The 27,514-nt window shown below is 41.0% G+C and overlaps 1 protein-coding gene across 2 annotated transcripts; it reads left to right on the top strand.

Moving 5' to 3' along the window:
* Positions 1-368: 368 nt before the first annotated feature.
* FH (fumarate hydratase) lies at positions 369-25,777 on the top strand. Of its 2 annotated transcripts, none has more exons than XM_021682687.1 (10): positions 369-501; positions 7,415-7,549; positions 10,371-10,481; positions 12,215-12,391; positions 14,638-14,820; positions 16,963-17,128; positions 18,244-18,447; positions 19,942-20,069; positions 22,156-22,309; positions 25,319-25,777. In XM_021682687.1, exons 1-10 carry the CDS (start codon positions 376-378, stop codon positions 25,459-25,461), a joined length of 1,527 nt encoding a protein of 508 aa, XP_021538362.1. In that variant the 5' UTR covers positions 369-375; the 3' UTR covers positions 25,462-25,777. The 2 variants fall into 2 exon arrangements, with proteins under 2 accessions (XP_021538362.1, XP_021538364.1); XM_021682689.2 differs by lacking the exon at positions 369-501 and adding an exon at positions 4,528-4,568.
* The last annotated feature ends 1,737 nt before the right edge of the window (positions 25,778-27,514 follow it).

Raw genomic sequence — 27,514 nt, 5'->3', positions numbered from 1 at the left:
ATTACATCATAAATACTTCTTTCTAGAATATGTCATTGACCAAACCACGGATTCATTCATTAGCTAATTCTCCAGACCTCCCGCCTCACACAGCGATCAAACTGTTGCAAAGTGTAACCTGAACCTCCTTTCCCATAATTCCCCTCTAACGAGTTTCCCATGAATCCGACGGCTTCAAGGGTCCGCTCCACAACAAGGAAGTTAGCCCGCCTCCTCACTCTTTACTGGCCATTCACGATTGGTCCCGCCCCACCCGCTGGGCTTGGGGCTGCTGATTGGACAAGAGTGAGGCGCCGTGGGCGGGACGGGTTCTGACAGCCCTCGCGGAGGCGTGGCCTCCACCACCCCAAATTCTACCCAGGCTCCCGTCGTACCATGTATCGCGCCGTCCGGCTCCTCGCGCGCTCGCGTCGTCTCGTGCGGCCTCCAGGCTCAGCCGCAGCTCCCGGCCTCAGAGCGGCGGCCGTCCTCCCACTGCGGCCCCTGAACTTCGCCCGAATGGTGAGCGCGGGCCGTCCGAGTCCCGGCCTTCCAGCGGTGACCTTCAGCCCTCCGCTCGCCGGCCGGGCAGCGGAGAGGGATTCCCGGGGCGTCCCGGCAGAGCCCGGCGTGGGCTGCGTGCCCGCGTGGCTGGCTTCCGGGCCTCGCCGTGCCGCCTGCTTCCCGAGTGAGCGCTGGGGCAGGGGCGGCATCCGGCGCCGAGGGTCCTGCGGGGCTCCCTCGGGCGTTCCCGGGCGGGTGGGGTGTGGGGGGCGCCCCGGCGGCGGTTACTGCTGCGCTCCTGCCGGTGCGGAGGCCCCCACCCTGGCCGCTGCCCTGGGGACTGTGCCGGGCTGGGAGGCGGGGGCGAGGGCCGCTGCCGCCCCTGCCCCTTAGCAGGCCGGCTGCTGATGGTCGCCTCTGACCTGTGGCTTCTTATCACCGCTGTGTGGTGATCTGCTTTCAGGCCTCCAGGTGGGGTTGAAGGTTCTCAGGAACTTAAAAGATTTTGCTTTTCATGAAAATTGCCTATTTCGTTTGTTAGGCTGACTGTGGTTTCCCCCACTTTTGTAAAACTTGAAACTCGTGGAGAGGGACAGTGTCCTGAAGTATGTTAGGGGAGATTGGATAAGATCTAACTGTAGCTAAGTCAGTACTTTTTATTCAGAAAGACCTAAGGAACTTAACAAGGTCCAGGTTCAAGTCTTTTGCTCTTTAGAGTAGCACCTTCAGTAATTTGGGCTTTAACGAGCATTATAAATACTGATACACACGTGTATTGTTAGGAAAAGTTTGGAAAATAAATGTAGTTTAGGAAGAGTTAACAGTTCTGCACAGTCCACTGTGCTGTAGTATGAGCTTTGCAGTCAGATGTGATTTCACATCCTAGGCTGCTACTCAGAGTTGGAGTTTGGGGCAACTTGTCTTTGTGCCTCGGTTTCTGCATGTAAAATGGAAATAAGAGCAGGTACCCAGCAAGATTGCCCATGTGAAAGTACTTTGTGTTTGGGAAATAGTGAGTGCTCATTAAATTAGTGCCTCCATCTAGCATAATTCAAAGGCCCAAGATATTTTCTGAACTATAAACGTGAAGGTAATTTCATGGCATTACTATGCTTGAAACTACAAAATCAGGGGTGCTTTATGTTCCTGCAACTCCCTGCTCTAATAATTTTAATGCATTTTAGAGCCTTTTAAAAATTTATGTAGTTTTTACTAATTTAGTGTTTTGTAAAAGGGACTCGGAGACTGGAGAACTGAATCTGTCCTGCTTTAAATGTTCAAAAAATAGCACTGCCTTGCTTTTAGTGTTGTAATGATCGCTAAGATCAAATGAAGATAGATTCTCCCCCCTAATTCTAAATATATCTCTTGCCCTTTAAGCTCCACTCCAAAAGCTTTGTGTTGATTTTATGGAGTTTTTCTTACTGCTACTGTTGAGAATTTACATAACCCTAAATGCCCTAAGTTACCTTTTATCTAAAAGAACACGAATGTTTATCCAGTAGGAAGATAACATATTTATTGAATGCTTGCTATGTATTGGGCCCTATGAAAAAAAGACAGTCATTACAGGCATAGAGTTTAGAGACTAGCAGGGGAGATTAAATAAGCAAAGAAATGATGCACAGTTAGTTACCATGTGATAAAAACTACCCAGGAGAAATACTGCAGTGAGAGTAAGAATGTCTAATGGAGAACAGCTATGATACTGCTTTGCTGGCATGGTGGATAGGGAAGCCGTACATCTTTTAAAGTCACTTTTCTTTATTTCTTTAATGATCTGCAGAATGGCTGTAAAGTCTGGAAACATAGATAATATCTTCTGTATTGCAATGTAATATCAATAAAACATTTATTATGTAGGGGCGCCTGGGTAACTCAGTTAAGCGGCTGCCTTCAGCTCAGGTCATGATCCCAGGGTCCTAGGATCAAGCCCCGAATCGGGCTCCCTGCTCAGCGGGAAGCCTGCTTCTCCCTCTGCCTGCCTCTCTTCCTACTAGTGCTTCTATCTCTCGGTCAAATAAATAAATAAAAAATCTTAAAAAAACATTTATTATGTATTTGCCAGTATTGCAAGACTTGGTAACCCTACATTTTTTTTTTGGAAGGAAGCAGAAGTTTATGAATTTGAGAAATCTTTTTTATTATTATGTTCAGTTAGCCACTGTGTAGTACATCATTAGTTTTTGATGTAGTGTTCAGTGATTCATTAGTTGCGTATAACACCCAGTGCTCATCACAACACGTGCCCTCCTTAGTACCCACATTTTAAGACCAGACAGACTTTTTCAGAAAGAAACCGAAAACCCGAACACAATGAAGTCAAATAGTGGATTTTTATATCTTTGGATAGTCCTTTTACATGAGAAATGATTTGGATTTTCTTGAATACTGAAATACTCTTTTAACCCACTTTAAACAGAATCTGAAAGGCATTTTGTTTCTTTAGGAGATTTCATGGTTTAGTTAATGGTTATCTTACACATGAATGTACGTGGGAACATCTTAGAGGCTAAAGGCCCATATTTTTGACCTTTCAGGTTTAGACTGGCATTCAGATTTTGAGAACACCTCATTAATTTTGGAGGTTCCTGGGGTTAGCAGCTGCTTACAATAGTACTTTGTATTTCTAGGGCCTAATGACAATAAGACTACAGTGAACATGACCATTACCCTTCATGCTTCTCCAGAAGGGGAGGTGATTTGAAATGAACACGGATCTCACAGGAACCCATGGCAAATTGCACTTTGTGCCTGCCCCATGCCTGGCCAGTTAAACTTAAACCATGGCGTTACCCTGAAGTGATAAACTGCCTCCTGCTAGAAACTCTTTCTGAATTATGGCATGTGAAGGCACGGTTTTCAGAAACACTAGTTTTTTGTAATAGTGGATTATGTTGTATGAATTAAAAACATGTATTTAAGAGATGCCATTCATCACTTCATTTTTCATCAAAAGCACTGATCATTTTCTCATTAATTCAGGATGAGCATTCCTCCTTTTCTTGCCCAAGCCACTGGGAAGAGATGATGTACACGATAATGTGGAAAATCTTGAAAACAACACGAGTGCTTTTCAGACCTTAGGTGGACTCATTAGTGGACGGTGAAATCAATGTAGTGGGTAGTTACCAACATTATTATTATTATTTTGACAGAATAGAATGGCATAGAAGAAAAAATTTTCCTGCTGTTTTGTGAAGTTTTTGTTTCAGCCTTGTGTGCATATATGCATGTGTTTATGTAGTACCAGATCACTGTATAAAGGTCTTTTCTGGGGGTTACTGTAAAGAACACTTAAAGAAATTTGGCTTCTGTAGGTTTTTGAGAAGAATGAAGAGATTGGGAAAGTTACCTGGTTCATAGTTCCTCTCTCTCTCTCTCTCTCTTTATATATATATATATATATATATATATATATATATATATATATATATGAGCTTCTCTAATAGATGCTGACCCCGCATAAACATAGCCTTCTCTGACAGATAGTTTTTTCTAATTCCTGGTGCCTTGCAAAGTATTTTACAGCATCCTTTCAGTTTCTATTTTACAAATTTATGCGACCTGTAGATTTCCTGGGGTTCAAATAAAGAGATAACTTTGGCTTCTTGCAACAGTTTGTTATTAGCTACCTAAGCTGCTGCAAACAATGTTTATTGTTGCAAATTTGGGGTGTTGATTTTTATTATAGGGACAGTAAACATATTTTTTTAATTTTTTGCTGACATTGTGATTTCAGCCACAATTGACTTCTGCACATTTTAATGATCACTGTCAAGCTCCTAGAATTTGAGGTTGTTGTTTCTTGATTCGGAATTAAAAAATTGTTCAGGTTTATGCTGAAGAATATAGTAAAATACATTCATCTAGATCTTTTCAAGTAGCTTTGAATGGATCTGAGTTTTACCATAGAAACCAGTTACTTAGGGGACAAAGTTATTGCTGTTTTATGATGAAAAATTAATAATTTTGAACACAGAAAGCGATGATGTAAATCCAAGGAGCTGAACCTGATTCCTCGAGTGACTGATGGAAACTGACCTCCCTTTGGAGCTGGCATGGTGTTGCTGTCATGTAACGAGGTGATGAGAGGAAGAAAATGTAGCTTATGTGTCCCGTGTCACTGCTAACGCTTGCTGGTGTTACTGGGCCAAAGTCTAATTTAACATATGTGGATATTTCCTTAGGCTATCTGAAACAAAGATCATAATGCAACATATTTTTATTTGTGCATTTGAGATAGAAAACCCCAGGTGCTTTTGATCTACAGGGTAGGAAGCAAGTGGGTGTTTCGTGGTGTCAAGTGTAACCAAGCCCTACTAGAGAAAAATCTAACTACACATCCTCACCTCCTTTTATTCTCCAGGGTTAGGGGTATAAGTCAAGGGCTGGTTGTGGCCAATCTGAAGTTACTCCCTCCGTTTCTTGGCTTTTGGAAGTAGTAACAAAAAAGTAGTAATCCAAACAGCTTTCGGGTTTTGACAGTCCAGGGTTTGGGGGTTTCAGGCCTTCTTCTCGCTAAGTGGGTGATCCCTGAGATTAATCTCTCCAAGCCCCAGTGTTTCCTCTGAGGTGGAGATGGTAATAATAAAATCTCCTAGAGTGGTTGTGAAAGTCAAGGAAGGTGATACTTGGACAGAATTTGCTACATTAGCACAGTAAATGCTGAGGTGTGATTATTTTTATTAGCTGTTGCTGCTTGTTGGCTTAGGCCAGTACTCTGCAGACTTTTAGACATAGAAAAAAAATGTACCTCATTGGTAACACTACTGTATTTCTACCTAGATACGATGATACTTTTCTATTTCTGCAATCCAGAAGGCTTTGTAACATATAAAGGGTTTTGTAAATCTGTCTGGTCCCAGAAGATAACCACAAATTAAATTTTTCAGAGGACTATTTACTAAAACAGGATTACTCGGCTAGGGATTTTTAAATCTTTTGAATCATCTGACCATGTTTATTTCATAATTAATGCACATTAATTAAAGCTCTGAGTAACTTTCTGAAGTCTCCTTGATATAAATTATCCCATGTAAATTCCAACTTCTTAGTGTTTTACAGTAAATCTTTTTTTATAGTATTCTAAAATATTTGTTGAGCAGTTGTTAACTTTTTTATTAGCAGAAGTTGAGGTACTTGGTAGAATCCTTGGTAGAAAAGGGACTTGGGATCATGGGTTCTTATTCTGGGTGGTGGGTTGGCTTCAAGATATAAACTCCCTAAAATCATATGTAAGGTTTTTCATATATGTATTTATGTTCATTTTTCTAGAGAAAAGATCCATAGCTTTCTTCATATCCTCAAAGGGTTCCATTGCCCTGAAAAGCTTGAGAACTGACCTAGCCCATCCTCCTGTATCTCTACATTTAATTTATAGATGAGAAAAACTGACTTGCTGAAGGTGACACAGCTACTAAGTGGGGGGGGGGGGCTGTTTGACTGCAAAGCCTGGGCTGTTTATATCACACCATGCTGTGGCTCTTAGTATTTGTAGACCATGGTGAAGCTCTGCTTAGATATCTAATATTTACAAATTTTAAAGTATCATTCTTAGGCCATTTTCTAAAGTTCCCAGTGAAATAGAGATTAACCCAAGTACACTGAATTGGCTAAACCTTGACCAATAAGAGGTATACTCCTGAATTGGAAAAGATTACTATTTTTACTGCAGAAGCTTTCCTTTATCTTCGGCATAGTGTGTGAATTCTACAGTCTGTCTTCAACATCTGCATTATTTGCAAATGATATCTGATAAGGGGTTAAATCCAAAATAGAGAACTTATACAACTCAACACCAAAACAACAACAACAACAACAACAAATAATCTGATTGAAAAATGAGCAGAGGACCTCAATAGACATTTTTCCAAAGAAGATGTACAGGTGGCCAACAGAGGCATGAAAGGATGCTCAACATCACTATTTGTCAAAGAACAAAAAACCATAATTATATATCACCTTCCACCTGTCAGAATGACTAGAATCAAAAAGATAAGAAATAACAAGTGTTTGTGAGGGTATAGAGAAAAAGGAACCCTCTTGTGCTGTTGGTGGGAATGCAAACTGGTGCAGCCACTGGGGAGAAACAGTATGGAGGTTCCTGAAAAAATTAGAGATACCATATGATTCAGTAATTCTACTACTGGATATTTACCCAAAGAAAGCAAAAACATTCATTCAAAAAGATAGATGCACCCTCATGTTTATTGCAGCATTATTTACAACAGCCAAATTATGGAAGCAGCCCAATGGGTAAAGAAGGTGTGGTATATATATGCAATGGAATATTACTAAGCCATAAAAAACATGAGATCTTGCCATTTGCGATGACATGGATGGACCTAGAGGGGTATCGTGCTAGGTGAAATAAGTCAGAGAAAGACGAATACCCTATGATTTCATTTATATGTGGAATTTAAAAATCAAAACAAATGAATAAACAAACACAAAGCAGAAGCAGACCCATAAATACAGAGAACAAACTGATTGCCAGAGGGGGAGGGGAGGAGGAGATGGGCAAAATGGGTGAAGGGGAGTGGGAGGTACAGGCTTCCAAATATGGAATGAAGTAAGTCATGGGGTAGAAGGTACAGCATAAGGAATATAGTGGATGGTGTGGTAATAATGTATGGTGACAGGTGGTAGCTACACTGTGGCAAACATAGCATGACCTAGAATTGTTGAGTCACCATGTTATACACCTGAAACTAGTGTAACATTGTGCATGTCAACTATACTCAAAAAAAAAAAAAATTGACAGACGTTTGTCAAGAAAAGAACTGGAGAGTGGAATGAGAATCCAGTGGGACTTTTTGTCTTTGTAGTACTTATTAAAGATTCTTTCCCCTCCCAGCTAATAGGATATTGTTGTTTTGATACTCAGTTTCTTTTCAAGCTATAACAGTGTCTTATTTTTTCTCTTTAGGCAAGCCAAAATTCCTTTAGGATAGAGTTTGACACCTTTGGTGAACTCAAGGTCCCAAATGATAAGTATTATGGCGCCCAGACTGTGAGATCTACAATGAATTTTAAGATTGGAGGTGTGACAGAACGCATGCCAGTAAGTGGTTTTATGGAAGTGTTGGCTTTATTCAAATGAGTCACTTTATTTCATAAATAAATATTTTACAGAGTTAAAATAAGTTATTATGGAATTGGCTTTGTGAGTAATAGCATGTTTCTCTTTAAAATATCAAAGAACTTTTTGAAGCTTAGTACTGTTACTTTGAGCTGTGAGTTTGAATATTTTAGGGCTTTATTTGATAGAACTAAGTGATTTGTCTTTTTTTTTTTTTTTCTTAATTAGGCTCCATGCCCAGTGTGGAGCCCAATGCAGGGCTTGAACTCTAGACCCTGAGATCAAGACCTGAGCTGAAATCAGGAGTTGGATGCTTAACCGCCTGAGCCACCCAGGCGCCCAGTGATTTGTCTTTTTATTTTTGCTGGGTTTTTTCAGATTTTTACTAGAATTTTAGTTTAAACATTTTTAGTTTTAATACTTAGTTTTTTACACTGATTTAAGACTGATTTTTTTAAAACTGACTTAAAACAGATTTTTCTTTAATATAATACTTTCTATCTTGGTTTTAGTTTCCAGAAAAGTATACACAAATACATAAAAAATTATTCTTCACCATATCTGCCTTATAATAGATAATGCATAAGTATCTGTGCAAGGCCACATGAATGATTGAAGGATTAGAAAACTTTCTGCCATATTTCATTAAATCTAAGATGACCTCAGTTAAAAGATGCACCAGTATGTAGCACTAAGAAAGAAAAAGGCTGTCAGAGTTGTGCCTGCCATTGATTATATGATGATGCATCTTGGCTTCCGAGATGTCAGAGAATGAAAAGAATTGGTGGATAGCTTACAGATGCTGCTGGAGCCCAGCTGCAGTATGAACACTAGTCAGTGCCAGGGTGCAGGATGGGCTAGGAGCCTAGAAGTAGCCAGGCTTCATCCGGGAAGACACTGTTTAATAGCTGTCTTCTAAATATACTTTTTATCTTACAGTCATTTTAACTTCCATATTTTAGCCCATTCCTAAGCCTTTACAATCGAATCTTGACAGGCTTAATACAATTTTACAACAGGCAGCTGACTCTTTGAAGAACATCTTTTGTCATTGCCACCGACAGTCAGCTTGGTGCCGAGGTAAACTAGGGTCAGACGACATGGTTAGGTGACAAAGGGTAGCAGCTGATCCTAAAATGTCCTCATCTAGTTCAACTCCTGGGACTAAGGAGGTCCGTGCTAAGCACTATTGGTAGGAGTAAGCATAGCTCAATTTTAATGGTCCTGCTTCAGCAGCAAGGGTACCTGAGGTCCAAAGGAAAACAAAAACAAAAAAGATTATGAACTTCTAATGTGAGTAAATTAAGAATAATGAGACCCTTCTTTTTCCCCCAGTGACATTTTACCGTTTTGTTGTAATTGTAGTCAGTGAAACTGTGCTGTGACCCTCTTCATTTTCTGAGTCCGTAGACACCAGGGTCAGTCACTGCTCTGGGACGGCCAGAGCAGGGGCCGTCGGTTACGAGTCTGGCAGTGGTTTAAGCCACCGCTGCAATGTGCCCTGTCCAAATTTAAATTCCCATCCTTGTCATGTTTAAAGATTTTAAGTTTTTTTTTTTTTTTTTTAAAGATTTTATTTATTTATTCATGAGAGACAGAGAGAGAGGCAGAGGGAGAAGCAGGCTCCCAAGGAGCAGGGAGCCCGATGCGGGACTCGATCCCAGGACCCTGAGATCATGACCTGAGCCGAAGGCAGACGCTCAACCATCTGAGCCACCCAGGCGCCCAAGATTTTAAGTTTCTAATGCTATGTGCCATTTGTTTCTATCTCATTTGGTAAAACACTTCAGAATGTTTTAATTCTAGTTTCTTAGAATTCAAAACATAAATGTTCTCTTGTTATTTCCTTTTCTGTTTGACCCTCAGCATGTCCTCTCTTCGGCCCAGGTTTAACATGTTCTATTCCTTCCTTTGCTTTGTTTTTCCACCTTGATTCTCCTTGAGGACTGTAGCTTCTCCTGTACTCTTTTCCCCCCCCCTTCCTTCCTTCTTGCACACTTTCCCCCTTCAAACCTCGTGTGGGATCCAGACTACAATCTGCATTATTAATTTTGGCAAGAATACAGGATTCTCTCGTCTTACAAAAACCAGATACCACTTCATTGAAGTGTCATCAAAAGTTGCTGAATCTCATCCCTTTAAATTTGGTGAGGTGATTCAGAGCAGGGAGTGAAAAGATCTGCGAACTGAAAGCGTTTGAAATCGGGTTAGATGCATCAGAAGCCATCAGCCCCAAGTGTGTATGTAGTACCCTGGGTTTAAAGAAGTATTCTGAGGTACATTCCAGTGACTTAAGGAGTGTCAAAGCCTCATTCATTGTCTAACTAGAATAACTTGCTTTTTAGCTTTGGGGTGAAATGATACCGATTTAGTATGGTTATTTCGAACTTATTGGCAGTTAAATATTAGGAAAAATTATAATGTGGCATGAAATCCAGTGAGGGAAAATAATGGTGCTTGCTGGTGAAATGAGTGCCATTTGTGTCTATATATATGAAATAAACGCATGTCCATTATAATGTATCATAAAAAAGTGGTACATTGTGTATGTGTGTGTGTTTGGGGGGGGGGGCAGACACACACATGTATTAAAAGAGTCAACCTATTTGCTTTTGTTTGGTTCCCTAAACAGATCGTGATGAATCTTGGTTCATTACATACCTATCTGTAATCTTAGTGTTACTGTAGCATTACTTACTTTAGTGTTTTTTGTACAGATTTTGCACTTGCATAAAATAATAATCTTAAATTTTTATGCTTAATGCAACTTGCAATTTTGAGATATTTTTCTGATTAATTTTAGATCCCAGTTATTAAAGCTTTTGGCATCTTGAAGCGAGCGGCTGCTGAAGTAAACCAGGATTATGGTCTTGATTCAAAGATTGCTGAGGCCATAATGAAGGCAGCAGATGAGGTAGGAGGTGATAAGTGTGCTGTTTACTCAGTGGATTCAGACCCACGTCTCCACTAGATGATGTTGGGCTCTGGCAGGGAAAAGGGGCACTGAATTCCTAAGTTAATGAATTTCAAGATAGGGTGGCAGCATTCTTGTTTGGTGAGGATATTAATATGGTGCTTAAAATATTGTGGCAAAAGTTTCTGGATGATGCTATACCTTTTATTTTTTTATTTTTTATTTATTTTTTTAAAGATTATTTTAGAAAGAGAGAGAGAGTGGGGGGGAAAGGACAGAAGGAGAGAGAGTCTCAAGTCGATTCCACCTGAAGCCTGATGCGGGGCTTGATCTCACAACCCTGAGATCACAACCTGAGCTGAAACCAAAAGTCAGACGCTTAACCAACTGCCCCACTCAGGCACCCCATACCTTTTATTTTTAAATCTCTTAACTTTTCCTTTTAATTTTTACAGTTTAAAGAAAACTTGAAGAGATAACTGTTAAACTTATATTTGATTTTTTATTTTATGTATAAATGATTCCTTTTAAAACTAGTCGGTTATTTGATATGTATGGAGAATGTAATTTCACTAATTCACTTACATAATCTTAAGGAAGTAGTCAGAGATAATGGTTAAAAACCTGTATTTACAATGTTGTTCATTGCAGTACTTTTTATGATAATAACACATTAGACCGTACCAACCATAACACATGCTTATATAAATTATATAGTAGAGCCATAGAAAATTTGTTTCTTAAGAATGTCCTACGATAGAGCCTACCGTATAGGAAGTATGGGGTCGGGAGATATCAAAATGTGTGTATTTTATGATCCTAATTGTGTTTGGAAAATATGAACAGAAAACATGTGTTTTTCTGTGTGCAAATATGCACCCGCATTGCTTGGGGCAAGCCTGAAGGGAGAAGCCAGAATGCCAAGAGTCACTGTGTCTGAGGGGTTGGGCTATCGTAACTTATATTTTTCTCACTTCTCAAAATGTCCCACAATGAACATCTATTATATAACCAGGAAAAAATTTTACTGTAAAATGGAGTAATTGCTTAAGGTGATACTTTTCTAAGGTGTGTACTGATTTTTTTTAAGCTAGAATCATTGTAGAAGATGAAGTTAAGCACCTATTCTGTTAGAAAGCTTATAATTCACAAACACATAAGATTATATCACAGAAACAGGGACAAGTCTGGACTATGTCTGTCTGTACTCTTGGCAGTTGCTACTCATTGGACATGTGTGCAGTGAAGTAGCTATTAGTAGACTCACTTTCAGGGAACTCGTTCATTATCATGCTGACTGCAGCTGTAACATCTGGAGGATATTCCCGCAGAGCGCCACAGTAAACGTATCTAAAAACACGTGTGCCGGCCTTAACAGGTGGCCCTATCTGGGTATCATTAGAGGAGGCAGTTGGAAATACAGAAGAAAGATGGCTTTGATTCAGTTTTCACACGCAACCCATGAAATTGTTGTATCTTTCAGGGTAGGTAACCTTTCACTTTGTAAAGTAGCGATGGTTGGAACATGGATGCTGCAGAAGCTTGGAGTCACTGGACAACCACGGGCTGTGTGGCACCATCAGTAAATCATTTAGCATATGAGGAAAGTGAGCGTCTTTATAATAGCACTTGATAGGTGACTCCTTAATCATAGCTGATCACAGGAGCTAAATGGATATCGACTGTTTCTTATTTTTAAAGATTCATTTTTTAAACTTTTTTTTTTTCTGCAGGTAGCCGAAGGTAAATTAAATGATCACTTTCCTCTTGTGGTCTGGCAGACTGGATCAGGAACCCAGACAAATATGAATGTAAATGAAGTCATTAGCAATAGAGCAATTGAAATGCTCGGAGGTGAACTTGGTAGTAAGAAACCCGTGCATCCCAATGATCATGTTAATAAAAGCCAGGTCAGTATATGACCTTTTGTTTGTTATAAATTGAAAAGAATACCTGAGATTATGCTTGTAAAATAGGCATTAGCTTTTTGACAGGGAAGGTTCATTTGGCTTATATTCTTTAGTAGAAAGGACTTCTTACATGTTCTTACTTCTTCTAGGAATCTTGGGTCTATGTCTTAAACTTCATAAAAATCCCTATTAGGACACCTGAATTTAGTATGTATGTGTGTTTGTATTGTTTGGTTTGTTTTTTAAAAACGCTTTATTTTTAAATAATTTTAGAATTATAAAAGAGTTACAAAGATACTTCACACAGAGTTCCTGTATACCGTTCTCCCAGCTTCCCTTAGTGTTAAACATTTTTCATGACCCTGGTACATTTATCACACCATGAAATTAACATTGGTATACAGTACCCTTAATTAGACAGACTTTATTAGGATGCCCTTAGTTTTCTACCAATATCTTTTTTCTTCCAAGATACCATCCACGCTACATTGCATTTAGTAGTCACTGTGTTCCCTTAGTCTCCTCCAGTCTCTGACAGCTGTCTTTTGTCACCTTGACACTTTTGAAAGCAGTTAGGTATTTTGTGGAACATCCCTCAGTTTGGGTTTGGAGACTCTGGATTTTGGGAAGACTGTTCAGAAGTGAAGGGCTCCTCTTACTGCATCATGGCTGGGGTACATGATAGCACCAGGACTTGGGACTGGTGATGTGAACTTCGACCCCTTGGTTAGGGGGGTGGACTTTTCCACCTTCCATTCCCTGTTAGAAGTGAGCCGCGGAGGCCTAACTGTACTCGGGCACTGCACTTAAACTTCACTTTCTAGAGGGAGACATATCAAGGAATTTTTGGTCATATGTTAAAATCAACACAGAATTAATAGGTAATTTTGAGGATGTGCAAATATCCTTTTTCTCCTTAAACTTGTCCATGAAGGTTATCATTCATTAGTGGATCTTGCCTATAGCAGTTATGACTGTGATGTCTTAGTGGTTATTTTGTACTCCCCTCATTCCTTCTACTTGTATTAATTGGAACTTTCCTGTAAAGAAGATCTGTTCCTCTTCTCTCTACCCCAACACTTTTTCATTTGTTTATGTATATCAACGTGGATTCTTGAATATTTATTCTATTCTAGGGTTCTAATCCAATACTGTTATTATTTATGTTGTTGCTCGGATTGTTCTGGCTTTGGGAGCCCTCTCTGTTGGCTCCTGTGTTCTTTGGATGTATCCCCATCCTTCCCCCACACTTTTTTTCTTTTATAAAGCAGTTCTTTACTTTCTTCTACTACCAGGTGCCCCAGGCTCATCATGTAGTTTCCCTGCCCCAGCCCTTGTCAGCACCCATTTTTCCAGGGAACTCTTGGAGGATCTTAACTGGAAAATATTTAGAAATCAAGATCCCATGCTAGATGTAACTTAACATGTTTTTACGTATTAATGGGGAAGCTTTTTCACATAAGTTTACTGTAGGAAGGATTTTTCAAACTTATTACTTGCATTGAAATATAAACTTCTCTTGTATGTATACTGCAGTCTGAAATCTATGTGAGAGTCATCCAGTGTGAACAGTCGGGCGGAGGAGTGGGGTGGAGCTACATGGAAGCAGGATTGGTGTGCACTGTGAATTTAGGTTATAGGTACATGAGTGTTCCTTATACCATTCATTCTACTTTTGTAAATGGTTTGATGTTTTCCATAGTACAAAGTTACAAAAACAATACATCGTTTTTAAATAGCACAAGAATTTAGAAGTATGGGGTTTCCAGTTGAAAACAGAGCATGGAGTTTGGACTTCCTGCTTAGGCCCCAGTTCTGCCAGTTCCTAAATGTTTTGGCAAGTCACATCATTTCTTTGAGAGCTTGGTTTTCCTGTTTTTAAAGTGATGAACTACCTGACAAGAATTTTACTCAAGTTTAATAAAAGACTGTATTGTATAACTATAGATATCTGCCAGTATTACTGCTATCTTTACCTACTTGATGTTGTGCTGTCATTTACTAGCAGATGTGATAATAGTACATAAGAGCAGGTGGCGTACAGGCTACAGTCCTGAGTTCATTAAACCCAGCTGCTGCTGCTTTGACCTTAAGTGACCTATGGCTTGCCACACATCGATGTCATGGAGCATTAAAGACATGAGTTTTGAATAATCATTTAGTGAGATTTTTAGTGGAGACATTCAAGTGTGTTTTTTGTTGCTTCTGATTTAACATTTTACCATTTTGTGTAAATTTTCCAACAGAGCTCGAACGACACATTTCCCACGGCAATGCACATCGCTGCTGCTGTGGAAGTCCATGAGGTGCTCCTGCCCGGACTCCAGAAGCTGCATGATGCTCTCGATGCAAAATCTAAAGAGTTCACCCATATCATCAAAATTGGGCGTACTCACACACAGGATGCTGTTCCTCTCACCCTCGGGCAGGTAGAGGAGTGTGTCTGGATGGGACTCAGTTTGGGGATTGGTACAAATGGCCAACATATTACCCTCTAAATCGCACTAGTTTAGAAGGCCAGGTTGTAACAGTTCGGTTCAGTGGCAGAGATTATTCTGCATTAACCCGTCAGGAGTTTTATTGACACCTTCTGAGGGGAAGAGCACAGCATGCGGACCGTGAGCCAGTCTCGGGGCAGTTGGCTCGGGTTGAGAGGTTAGCTTTGCTGCGTACAAGCTTCGGGACCTTGGGAAAATTAGTGAGCTTTTCTGTGCCTCAGTTTTCTGAGCTTTCAAATGAGGAAAATAGCATCTGTATCCTAACCCAGTTGGGAGGTTAGAATTGGTTCATGTAAAGGGCTTAGAACCCTGTCAACACGTAGTAATGAACACATACTGGCGTTAGCTGTCATCATTGTCTCGTCGTCATCAAGATCATTATCCTGCCTCCCTTTTTCTCTTACTCTGGATTAGTAGGCTCTATAAAAATTACTTTTAAGTTGATTAAGCAAGGCATATCTGCCTCTAAGATTGTATTGGGCCACATGGGAGAGAGGTATTACTCTCTTCCCCAAAATACCAGAAAGTATTTATGTTTCTTGATCAGTGCCTCAAAGAATGTCTAACAGCATGCACCACAAAGGACATGAAAGGAGTCAACATCCGGCAATAGTTTTTGATAGTAAAACTCTCCTGTAGTTTGGGAGGTAGGACTTGCACAAATTAGGGGTATCAGGTGATGGTGAGGTGAGCGAGTGCTGCTTACTTGAAAAGATTCTCATTTGTAGTTTTGTTCAGATGAACGCTGCAAGAAGCTTGATTGCTTAGCTTAATTTCATTATGGAAGAATGAGGAAAACAAAATGATTCATTGGAATACAGGTGCTGGGAGTGAAGTGAGCTCCCTAACTTCAGTTGTCTCTGAAGGCTCTTCTCTTTGCATCATGTTCTTAGCGCCTGGCATGGTTTCTACAGAGGAGCAGTGTGTGTCTAAAACCTTTGAGTGTCCCTCTGGTTTCTGATGTTTTTCTTGTTGTGTGTGTCACCTGTTGGAAAACCACCCACCGTGCTAATGACTCTTTGGGCCATGACAGCCTCCTGTGTAGAGTCATCATTCTACCAATTACATCAGAAACCGTTTTCTGTTCAACTTCACCTTACCAGAGCACCTACACTTGCCTTTATTGGAATTGTCTTTTGAGTTTATGCAGGTTTTCCCCAATAAAAGGAAACTTTTTAAATGAATCCAGCTGGTGTATGTAGTAGTGACATTAGATTAGATGAATCAGGTCTGCCTGAAAGGAGTTCTATCTTCTAAAATGTTTTCTTTAAAACAGTAAGATATCCTAATACTAATTAAAAGTATTCATGATTTTTCAGTGTTTTTAGGCAGGAAAAAGATAGCTGTAGTGTAACCATATATTCTGGCTTGTTCAGTTGAGTTCTGGCTTATGCCTTTTGTCCCTGCATAATTCTTAAAAGGGGCCCTGCTGTGTTCACACAAAAAATTAGGTTTCTTCCTTTTGTAAAATGTGTCAAATTCTGGGAACCAGTGGGACATTAACAGCAGAATTAACTTGCATCTTGAAGCTGTAGTCTTGCTCTGGCTGGTTACCTTCTTGTGCTCTTCAGTGAGCTGTTGAGCTTCTTGAATACTTTAAAGCATCCTTCTGTTCTCTGTTAGGTTTTTAAACTGAAATTGTGTGGAAAAAATATCTGTGTTTGCATTTGTCTTGGGAGAGGATTCTGGGTTTTTCTTCTTTCTCAAAGTTGTCTGGGATACACACACACACACAAAAAAAAAAACCACCTTCGAGCAAACCAATAATTTAATGTACTAAAGTCATTCTTTTTTAAAGCTTATTTCCTGTGTTGTTTTTCTTTGCTTTCTATTAAGAGAGTATAAACAGTCTGCATGTTCTCCTCTGTGGCATCGTCCCACCTTATAGGTTTATTAATTCCTCCTTCTTCCTTATACTTCATTCATCCTATGAATTAAAATGGTTCACATTCCGCTTGGTAGCTCACAGTTTAGTACCTGAAACATATTTAAAAGAACTTCTGTTTAACGCAGAGTCACTTGTAAGCTGTTAGGAACTCACATGTTCTCACCTTAATTCCCTTCTCTTTCCAGGAATTTAGTGGTTATGTTCAACAAGTGAAGTATGCGATGGCGAGAATAAGAGCCACCATGCCAAGGATCTATGAGCTCGCAGCCGGAGGCACTGCTGTCGGCACGGGCTTGAATACTAGAATTGGCTTTGCAGAGAAGGTTGCCGCCAAAGTGGCTGCACTCACAGGTCAGCACTGGTATGAATTCAGACTCATTTTTGTTACATTGGTCTATATTTTCTAGGTGTTTCTACTTTGAATTCTTGTGAATTTAATGTTAAAAATAGTGTTTTCCCATCAAACGTGTTTTATGTCTGTTTCAGAAGTTTTCATATTAATCCTTTTACCTTTTAAGTTTCCCATCTATGAGTCATACAGTATGCAATTAAAATCTGTCAGTGCTGGCTTATTTACTATCATGGTGATATTCAGTTGTTTTCCCTTTAAAGCTGTTTTGAATGCCCATTTTCAAAGCAGGCAAAATCAGTGAATGGTTGAGACACATTCCTTTCAATGGTAGATATGTTGAGATACTGACAGGCTTAATTTCTTTTTTCCCTATATCATACTGGGATATTTCTCTGAGTTAATGACCTTTTTGAATCTTGTTTTTCCTTTAGTAGAGTGCTGTGTTCTCGATAATAACTATTATTACAGCCGAATTGTCATCTCCAGAAAACTCTTCTTAAGATACAGGTGTAACTAGAAGAAAGGGCAGACATAATTAGATAATGCTCATTACCGCTCTCTAGCAGCGATTTGTTTTTCAGTCAAGTGTTAATTGAGAAGTACTGGATTATAGGGATTAGAATATGTGATCTTTAAAATTTTGAACATGGGCAACATTGAGTGAAAATGTCTAACTTCTTTTGGCCCCCTGCCCTCTCAGGGGATCTGTGGGGTCCTGACTAAAGGAGGGACTAGAACAGCCTAAGATGGGGAAAAATTGTACTGGGAAAGGAGTGTGGAAGAAAGTGAACTTTAGCTACTTTTCCTCCTTACTCAAAAGTAGTCAGGCATCATACTCATGTTCACAGAAGAATAGTGTTTTTTCTTTCAGTGCATTTATTGTCCTTGTTTCTTTATCTTTAAACACACTAGTATCACCAGGTTCTTCCTGCTGGTTCAGGACTTAAAGAAACGTAGACAAAGCTTGAATCGGAAGATAAGCATTTTTTCTTGAAGTAAAATTTTTCTTCTGTTTTTGCTTTTCATATCCTGGAACTTTCTGTTTAACTTGCTGATATTAGAAAAAAACATTTAATTCTACCTGTTAGCTCATAGAGTTATTTTTTTTCTTCAGGCTTGCCTTTTGTCACAGCTCCAAATAAATTTGAAGCTCTGGCTGCGCACGATGCTCTGGTTGAACTCAGCGGCGCCATGAACACCACCGCCTGCAGTCTGATGAAGATCGCAAATGACATTCGCTTTCTGGGGTCTGGTCCCCGCTCAGGTCTGGGAGAGCTGATCTTGCCTGAAAATGAACCAGGAAGCAGTATCATGCCAGGTAAAGACAGAGCTGGGAAATATTAGCTCTGGAACTTGACAAGAACCCGGGCACTCTCATGAACAGAACGTGTCTCCTTGTGTTCAGCATGATCCCAAACGTGGCCAGGGACGTGTGTGGTGTGCTCATTTCAGGAGGTCTGCGGGCCACCTGTGATCAGAATTGGGAACGTCACCCAACAGTATAGGAAAAGAGAATTAGTTGGCACGTGTGTTTTGATTCCTACATGAGAGAATGTGTAAGTTCCATCTTTCATTATCCCAAGCCAGAAGAATTCTGAAACCAGCTGTTAAAGTGATCAGCCTGGGTTGAATAGAAACGAATTCTTCCAACTGCCTGTTATTTCATTTTTTGCTTTGGGTTTTGCATTGTCAGATAAGGGAAGTGACACAGATAGTGGCTGTCTGGATTCTAGCGAGTCATTTGACAGACTCCTGTGACATTCCCTGAATCCCGCGGGGACGGGTGAGTAGCCCTGTTAGACAAATGTAGTGGGTGAACAGTGACACTTAAGTGACACTAAAGAGTTGACTTCAGACTGGAGGCATGTCTCGGTAGCAGGCTGAAGGGCTCTGCCCCTTCACCACTTCACTGGTGACTGAGGGTGAAGGCAGGGAGTACTTGCGGATCACATCAGTGGATAAGGACACAGCAGTATGCCAGGTGACAGGATCAAGACTCATAAAGAAAGGCCTCTCTAGGTTCGACTGAAACTGACAAGGGGACTTTTAATAGTGAAAAAGAAAGAGCTGACTATAGATTCTTTTAAATCTGAGCATGTGTATAGAGTGAGAAGAGATCTGATTTTAAAATAGTTCACGTTGAAAAATGATGTGAGTTCAGTTGACTGCAAATTCAAGGGGATTGCCGAGGAAAGAGGGACCCAGATTCACAGGTACGGAAATAACCTTTCCAGTGTGTTGCCTTGTACTGGTCAGAGGAATCTGGGGTGTCTGGTTCAAACTTGAGCTTGTCAGAGGGGTGCTCCCAGGGTTGGTGGACTTAGGACAAGGAGAATTCCAGCTTAATGTGCACTTCCTCTGAGAACTCTCCCAAGTGTCAGCGAGGTGCCCTTTTTACAAGTGTTCCCGTGGCAGCTGGCTTCTCTGGATTTACGCCCCCGCCCCGTGTGCTGTAATTACCAGCTCTCTCCCCAGAGCCTGGGGGCCAGGGGCTGCATCACCCACCACGGCGTGCTCAGTGCTTGGCTTCACACCTACGTCCACGATGAACGGAAGCCGTGGCGATGGGGAGGGCCGTATTTCATGTGGCGGGAGCCGCTGAATGAGCGGTTCGCAGTTTGTGGTTGCCCGGCCCATGCTCTTTGTTTGGTTTGCTTCATTGTATCAGCCCTGACGGTTGGGGACTTGCTTTATTGAAGGAAGTCGGACTCTTTTCTTTTCTTGGTTGATTAACGTACTACCTAATCTTGACTGACACCTGAGGCCACCAGCATATTTGACGTGGACTCTTTCCTCGGCGGCTCTCTTGAAGGCAAGGTGAACCCGACCCAGTGTGAGGCGCTGAGCATGGTCGCCGCCCAGGTCATGGGCAACCACGTCGCCGTCACCGTTGGGGGCAGCAACGGCCATTTCGAGCTGAACGTGTTCAAGCCAATGATGGTAAGCTGGAGGCCCAGTCTTCCACGTTGTTTGACTTGAAGCTAATTGTCTCGTGTTTTCCTTCAGGAAGGTTCTTAGAGATTTTATGTTAGGTACTGGGATGATGTGAGTAGCAATTGGAAGTCAAGCATATGTTAATGTTAGAAGATTAAGCCTGGATATTTAATTAGGTGACTTTTAGCTCAAGTAAGTTGATGGTTTGCTTTATTTAATAGGAAGAAAAAGTCTGGAAACAGGGTGTGGGTTTCCTCCTTGTCCCTCACCCAGTGAGGGGGACGCCAGTGCCTCGAAATAAGTCCAGTCTCCGCGAGCCTTCCCTCAACCCTGTCTCCTGCTCATGTTGCTTCTCTCTTCTTCCTTCAAATTCTGCCATCTTAGAAGGATAACCTGCATTCACTTTCAGGCAAATTCACCACTGCCGGCTTCCGCCCCTGACTTGTCCTTGGATTATTCTCCTGGTCATTTGGAACCCCTGCAGGCCCGTACACTTGCTAACGTCTGACCTTGGCCTTGAAACACTTCTCCTTGGCTTCCTCAGCACCCTCCTCCCATGCTCTTCCCTGTCCCTCTCTGGCTCTTCTTCATCTGTTTTCCCTTTTCCGCATACCTGGAAAACATTCGTGTCTAAAATCTGTTCTTTACCCTCATCTTCATGAAGATGGATCAAGGTGGCATCATCTTGATCTTTCGTCCAGTTTTCTCAGCTTCAGAAAATAGAGCTGTCATCCTTTGGAGTCCTTTATTTGTGTAAATTGTTACATCTAAAATATATTAGAGGTTTATTACCTCTAAGAAGCCTCTGTGTAAAGTCTGGTTTTAATTTGATAAGGACATGCACATGACAAATATTAAGAATATTTATTCAATGTATTTGTCAAATCTATATCAGGTACTGGGTACTAGTGATAGAACAGTAAGCAAGACATAATTTTTTTGCCCTCACGGAATGTACAGTCTCATGAAAAATAAAAGACGGGCCAAAGCAGAACTCAGACATCTAAGCGTTTGCTTGCATGTCAGATTCCAAACAGTTAATACCAGCTGCCTGGCAAATGTAGGTGTGCAGCAAATGTCTTGCTAATCTTTTTATTTTAAAAACAAAAATCTATTTTTTGTCTTTTATAGAAAATACATCATGGTAATCAACATTTGCCTTATATTTTTTTTAAGATTTTATTTATTTGAGATAGCGAGATCGAGAGAGAGAGAGCACGAGCAGGGGGTAGGGCAGAGGGAGAGGGAGAAGCAGGCTCCCTGCTGAGTAGGGAGCCCGATTCGGGACTCAATCCCAGGACCCTGGGATCATGACCTGAGCTGAAGGCAGACGCTTAACGACTGAGCCACCCAGGTGCCCCAACATTTCCTTATATTAAAGTCATTAGTACAGATCAAACCTTGAAGTTCTGAGCCTTCTACTGGAGTCCATTGTTGGGACTATAGTTTTCAGACCCTGAGGTTTTAGACCAAAAGAGTAGGATGCGGATATATCTTTACACATATTGGAAATGTTACCAAAAAGGAAAAAAATGCTAAAGCAAACTGATTTTATGTTCGTTTTAAATATTGTGTGAAAGGTTATTTTAAAGGGTCTGAGGAATATTTGTTTTAAGCATTAAAAACGTGGTAACCATTAAGACCTGGAAAGCCCTCACTGCACTGACTGCCTCAGACAGGCTGAACTTTCTAACTGCCGCATCTTTACTTCTCTTCCAGAAGATTCTTTTTCCAACTCTGGTTATCTAAGTCCCCTCCATCAAATAGGACTTCACCGATAGTCCTGCAACTGAATTAATTTCTCTCTGTGCTAACATTTCATACCTGTGTTCTTCACAGTACAGGGTCTCTTGGGTTCCAGTTGTTTGTATTTATGGCTTTTACGTCTTTTAGATTTCAATGTCCTCAGATGTTCATAATTTCTTTCTGTGGGTATAGTGCTTTACAAGTCGTAGGAGAGCTACATGTTTATCAAATTACATATTCATTTATGAACCAGCACATAATATCTATTATTGGGCAGAAAAGTTAGGCTCAATAAGCCTCTCTCTTTCTCTCTCTCCCCCTTTCCCCTTCACCCCTCCTGTCACAGATCAAAAATGTGTTACACTCAGCCCGGCTGCTGGGGGACGCGGCCGTTTCCTTCACAGAAAACTGCGTCGTGGGAATCCAGGCCAACACAGAGAGGATCAACAAGCTGATGAATGAATCCCTAATGTTGGTGACAGCTCTTAATCCTCATATAGGTAAGGTTTAAGGAATAATAATGTCATTTTGACTACAGAATTAAAAAGCAAAAATATTTTTAAGAGATTGTTGGATCAAGGTGGACAGCAAATTCCTTTTGGGCATTGTTTGGTAAAATCTCATAAAATACTCGAAATTGTGTTGAAAGACACTGTTTCTATATTAATATGCTGTCAGTGATGCTTCATTTTATTTGAAATGTGGTAAATTTAGAAGTTCAAACTTAAATAAATCATAACGGTATTGAGATGCTCAACATTCTGTGCAGACTACTTGGGAAGGGTCCCCTCAGTTGGTAGCGTCACTAGGTGGCACTGCCCGATTAGCAGTGTGGGATGAATTCATTTTTCTGCCTTCTCTAGATGCTCTAATACACTTTGATTTTGTTGTTTTATTCAATTCAGAAATGGGAAGTTACCAATAAGAACAAAAGAAGGGTGGGTAGTATTCATTGCTTATAGGGAAAGTGGGGGAAATGTAAATATTTTATCTAAAACCATGACTCTTATATTGCAAGCCTTTTCCAGAATTATAAATATTTTATTGTGTAAATTCAAACATCCTGACTTGGATTGTGGACTGACCATAGTGATCCTCACTAAAGATAACAGTTTCAGCTTGCAGGTTTTGAGGCCTTCGCTGCATTATGTTATAGTGCCTTGAAAGCCGTTTCCCACCTTCTTACTGCTGAGCTGAGGTTGTTAACATATTCTTTGATTTTCTATTTTATAACAAGTTATGATACAGTCATTAGCATGATATGGTTGCTGTTTAAAATATTCTTCTATAATCCTGGATTTTCAAAGCAGATCTTCTGTTGGCTTCACATCAAGCGGTAATTTCAGTTTTATAAAGTTAGAGCTCATTTGACTGCTTCAGGTAGCTCTGAGAGAGAGGTAGCTATGGTTATAGCCTATTCTGTGCTGTAGTATGGAGATTGGTAATATTTTGATCCTTTAAAAACTATTGTACTTTAGCATTCAGCCAGGGAGTTACTCAGGGGAACCCAAAGGCTTATGTGAGAAATGTTCCCTCACATCTGTATGTCAGAACACTTAAGTTAGAAGTGCTCCTAACGCTGAATGATTGGCTAATCTTTCTTGGAATCCGTTTTCTGTGAGGTGAAGGCCATGCAAGGATAAGTGGGCAAACCAGACCTTGCTCCTGTAGTGTGAGCTTGTAGCCGCTTGTCATGGGTTCTCTGCCGGCTTGTTGTGGAGCAGGCTGGCTGGTGACAGGTATCTGTGGGACCCAGAGAGTAGAGCTGAATGGTTAGTGTAAGGGTTAGACTCTAACGTCCTCAGTGTAAGAGTACACAGTACCTAATACTGACCCTGATCATTTGACGAAAATTCTTTCTCAAAGTTACTCTGATCAGTAAATGCCCTTTTCAACATGCTTCGCATTCACAAGTTCGGGTGAGTACTAAAATTGCCCATAATGTGTTTCATAGATGGTTAATGGTTACATGCCGACACGTAACATCTTGCCTGGTTGACGGTCCTGTTGCCTCAAGGCTTTTGTCCCTTTGACCACAGTCCTCTGATCTGGGGGCATTTGGGGGTTTTTTCCTCCTTTGTTGGTTTCATTTTTCTTTGTTCTTTTTTCTTTAAGATTTTATTTACTTGAGAGAGAGAGAGAGAGAGAACAAGCAGGGGGGAGGGGCAGAGGGAGATGGAGAAGCAGGGGATCATGACCTGAGCCAAAGGCTGACGCTTAACCAACTGAGCCACATAGGCGTCCTTTTATGTACTTTATTGCTTTTGCCTTCTGACCTTTTTTTCGGTTGTGTTAAGAGAACTTGCAAAGCTGTCCCTGCCCTTACCTCTGTTAATTCCAGAGGCAAATAACTGAGGCAAACAGCATACCTGTGGCCTTTGGTATGAGAACAAATCTGTGCTAAAACTTCCCCTGTATCCTTGCGACCTCTGGGAAGAGGTCAGGGTACTGTGAAGTGCGGCTGGACGCAGTTGGCAGGTGCGGCCCTCCCCGGGGCCCCCTCCCCCACCTTGCCTCAGAGCCAGGCCCCACAGCTCCCGCATAGGGGTGCTGTTTGCTGGGGCACTGCAGCACTTAGGTGCTTAAGCTTTCGTAGAACGATTGCTTCCAGTTAAACATGTTTCGAGAAACAATACATGTGTCTGCTACTCAGAAGTATGTTTTCATGTCTTGGTGCTATATTGTTTTCTTGTTCTTCCCCCTGTGAAAATAGGAGTTATTCTGCGGTGTAGTATTGAGATGGGGTAATAATGCTTTTGATCTTTTAAAAACTATTGTACAGGGGCACCTGGGTGGCTCAGTCGTTAAGCATCTGCCTTCGGCTCAGGTCATGATCTCAGGATCCTGGGATCAAGCCCCGCATCGGGCTCCCTGCTCAGCAGGAAGCCTGCTTCTCCCTCTCCCACTCCCCCTGCTTGTGTTCCCTCTCTCGCTGTCTGTCTCTCTCTGTGTCAAATAAATAAATAAATTCTTAAAAAAATAAATAAAAATAAATAAATAAAAACTATTGTACGTTAGCATTTAGCCAGAGAGCTACACAGGGGAACCCAAAGACAATTGAAGTGGCCAACTGCCCATAGCAACAAATCTGTTGTAGAAAGTGAGGTATGTTTAAGTCTGTATCATTTAAGAAAAGTAAAGGTCTTATTCTGTATCAGAAATGACAGCTCTCAAGATAATCACTGCTAAATTTTTTCTTTAAAGATTTTATTTATTTAGTGCAAATGGGGATAGGGGCAGAGGGAGAGAGAGAATCTTAAGCAGACTCTGCACTGAATGTAGAGCCGACACAGGGCTCAATCTCACAACCCTGAGATCATGATCTGAGCTGAAATCAAGATTTGGAGGCTTAACTGACTGAGCCACCCAGGTGCCCCTGTTAAATATTTTTAAGATTAAAAATGTTACTTAAGAGATCAGTAGCCTCAGTTGAGTAAAAGATTACCTTTTGCTTTAGAAAACCAGATTTCACTACAAACTCCTGCACTGCATTTTTATTTTTTCTTCAGGGTATGACAAGGCGGCAAAGATTGCTAAGACAGCACATAAAAATGGATCAACCTTAAAGGCGACTGCTATTGAACTTGGCTATCTCACCGCAGAGCAGTTTGATGAGTGGGTGAAACCTAAGGACATGCTGGGTCCAAAGTGATCTAAATAAATTTGTAATAAAAATAATTACGTTCTATAAAAGAAATGAAAAAGACTCCTTATTGTTCTTAAACAGAAATGGATGAGTGTGCAAGGAATCTGCTCCTGAACTTGAATGTCTCTAGCAGAGCAACTTGGTCAATATATAAAACCCCAGGATGTGCTGGGTCCAAAGTGAATTTGGAAAGTGTGAAGTGAAGTGATTAAATTGTATAAAGTCAAAGAAAGTGGACTCATTTTTCTTTTATGTTAATTGACTTTATTATAGTCAAATCTCATTTCTGTGTATGTGTGTTTATTACTTTATCTGTTTTATAAAAGAGCCATATCAATTTTTAAAGAGTTTTAATTTTGTTGGCTGGTGCTGTTTTCAGTTCCCCTGTAATGAAGAAGTAGTTATCTCGTTCCTAAGTCATATACTTAGACATCTTTTCTTTTCCTGTGATTTGGGGTCATGAGCTAACTGAGCACTTGCCCTGCAGCTTGGGGGTGTGAGTATGTGTGCGCATGTGTGCGTGTGCATACATTGTCTGTTAGGAAGTAGGGCAGGTTTAAAAATTGGGCAGACATACTCCATGTGCCGATAACACACACACCTCCTGACCTTAGATCAGTTATCACTGAAGGGCTGCAGCCTGTGGGTCAGGAATTCTAGGATGTGGATTCGGAAGGATCGGGGCGCAGGCCTGAACTTGGGAAGAGAGGAGGGTGTCGTGAAAGTGAGTCCTGTTCATCACCTCTGCACCAGTGCCAGGAGTTTTCAGCAGGGATGCACTTGAAACAACCACAGGGGGTTTTGAATAAGCAGTTCTAGGGAGACCTAGGCCAGATTGATCTAAACCTGAAGCTAAAGGCACGATTTAACATACAACCAACCCCCATTATGGAGGAAGTAGGACTGTTTGGGGTGTTTTGCCGTCTCTCACGTGGTAAATCACAGGATCGTGGAGAGACAGAGTCCCACTAGTTCAGCTCATCTGTAAGCAGTGCTCTATCAAGTCTGTTTTTAAGAAATGGGAGACTTACCCCGATACTTATTCTTGGAAATTGTCCAGCAACACACATCCCCTGTGGTATTTAGAAGGCAGCGTGTGTAGCACGTAAGATTGTAATGAAGAGTTCTAGAACCTTTGTGATGAAAGATGAAATTACGTTCTTCTCACTAATCTCTTAAGCCTGACTGAGCACTCTTTTTTTCCCCCCCTTAAAAAGGGTTTCCAAGCTTTTTTACCGAACTGTGGAACCTATAGGATCTACTTTCCAACCTTCCAGTAATTGTTTTGCCAGGTGTTCTTCACATGGCGATGATGTGATGCTGGCACGGTTTGCTTTAAAACAAAGCATGCATTCTCTTAGTCTGTTTTGTTTCAAAAAAGATTTTTACTGGAAGAAGTCCTAAAATCACTTAAATTGCTTAGCAGTGCTGGTAGTCGACATCCCAGCCGGCAACTGTTGTGTCGCTGGGGGACTTAGTGATGTGGACGTTGTGCCTCAGCAGGTGTCCTCCGTCTAAATAGGCCATCGTGTGAGGGCTCAGCCGGAGACGGAAGCGGTTATGTAACAAAGATAACAGCAGATTGAGTTCCTAGCCTCAGACAGTCTGCGCAGCTGCTAGGTCCTAGTGTGTTAGGAGCTGTCAGTGAGTCTTGAGAGCTGACAGTCGTCTCTCTCTGCTGTTTGTGAAGGACAACTCTGCTCTATGTGATGTAATCCTATAGAAGGGTCTTAGAATTCCCTGGTGAAGCGTTGTACTGAAAGTCAACCTCAGTGTTGTTTTTTGTTTTTTAAAGATTTTATTTATTTATTAGAGAGGGAGAAGCAGACTCCCCCGCTGAGCAGGGAGCCCAATGCGGGGCTCGATCCCAGGACCCTGGGATCATGACCCGAGCCGTAGGCAGACGCTCAACCGACTGAGCCACCCAGGCGCCCCAACCTCAGTGTTTTTATACAGGGGCGATTTTGTCTCCATGGGACACTTGGCAATATCTAGAGACATTTTTGGTTAAAATGTTGGGTGAATATGTTTAAAATGGACACAAAAACAATCCATTGAT

Source organism: Neomonachus schauinslandi, chromosome 6 (genome assembly GCF_002201575.2).
Source record: "Neomonachus schauinslandi chromosome 6, ASM220157v2, whole genome shotgun sequence".
Lineage (NCBI taxonomy): Eukaryota > Metazoa > Chordata > Mammalia > Carnivora > Phocidae > Neomonachus > Neomonachus schauinslandi.
The sequence above is the reverse complement of the archived record's forward strand: the minus strand, read 5'-3'. Positions and strand labels throughout refer to the sequence as shown.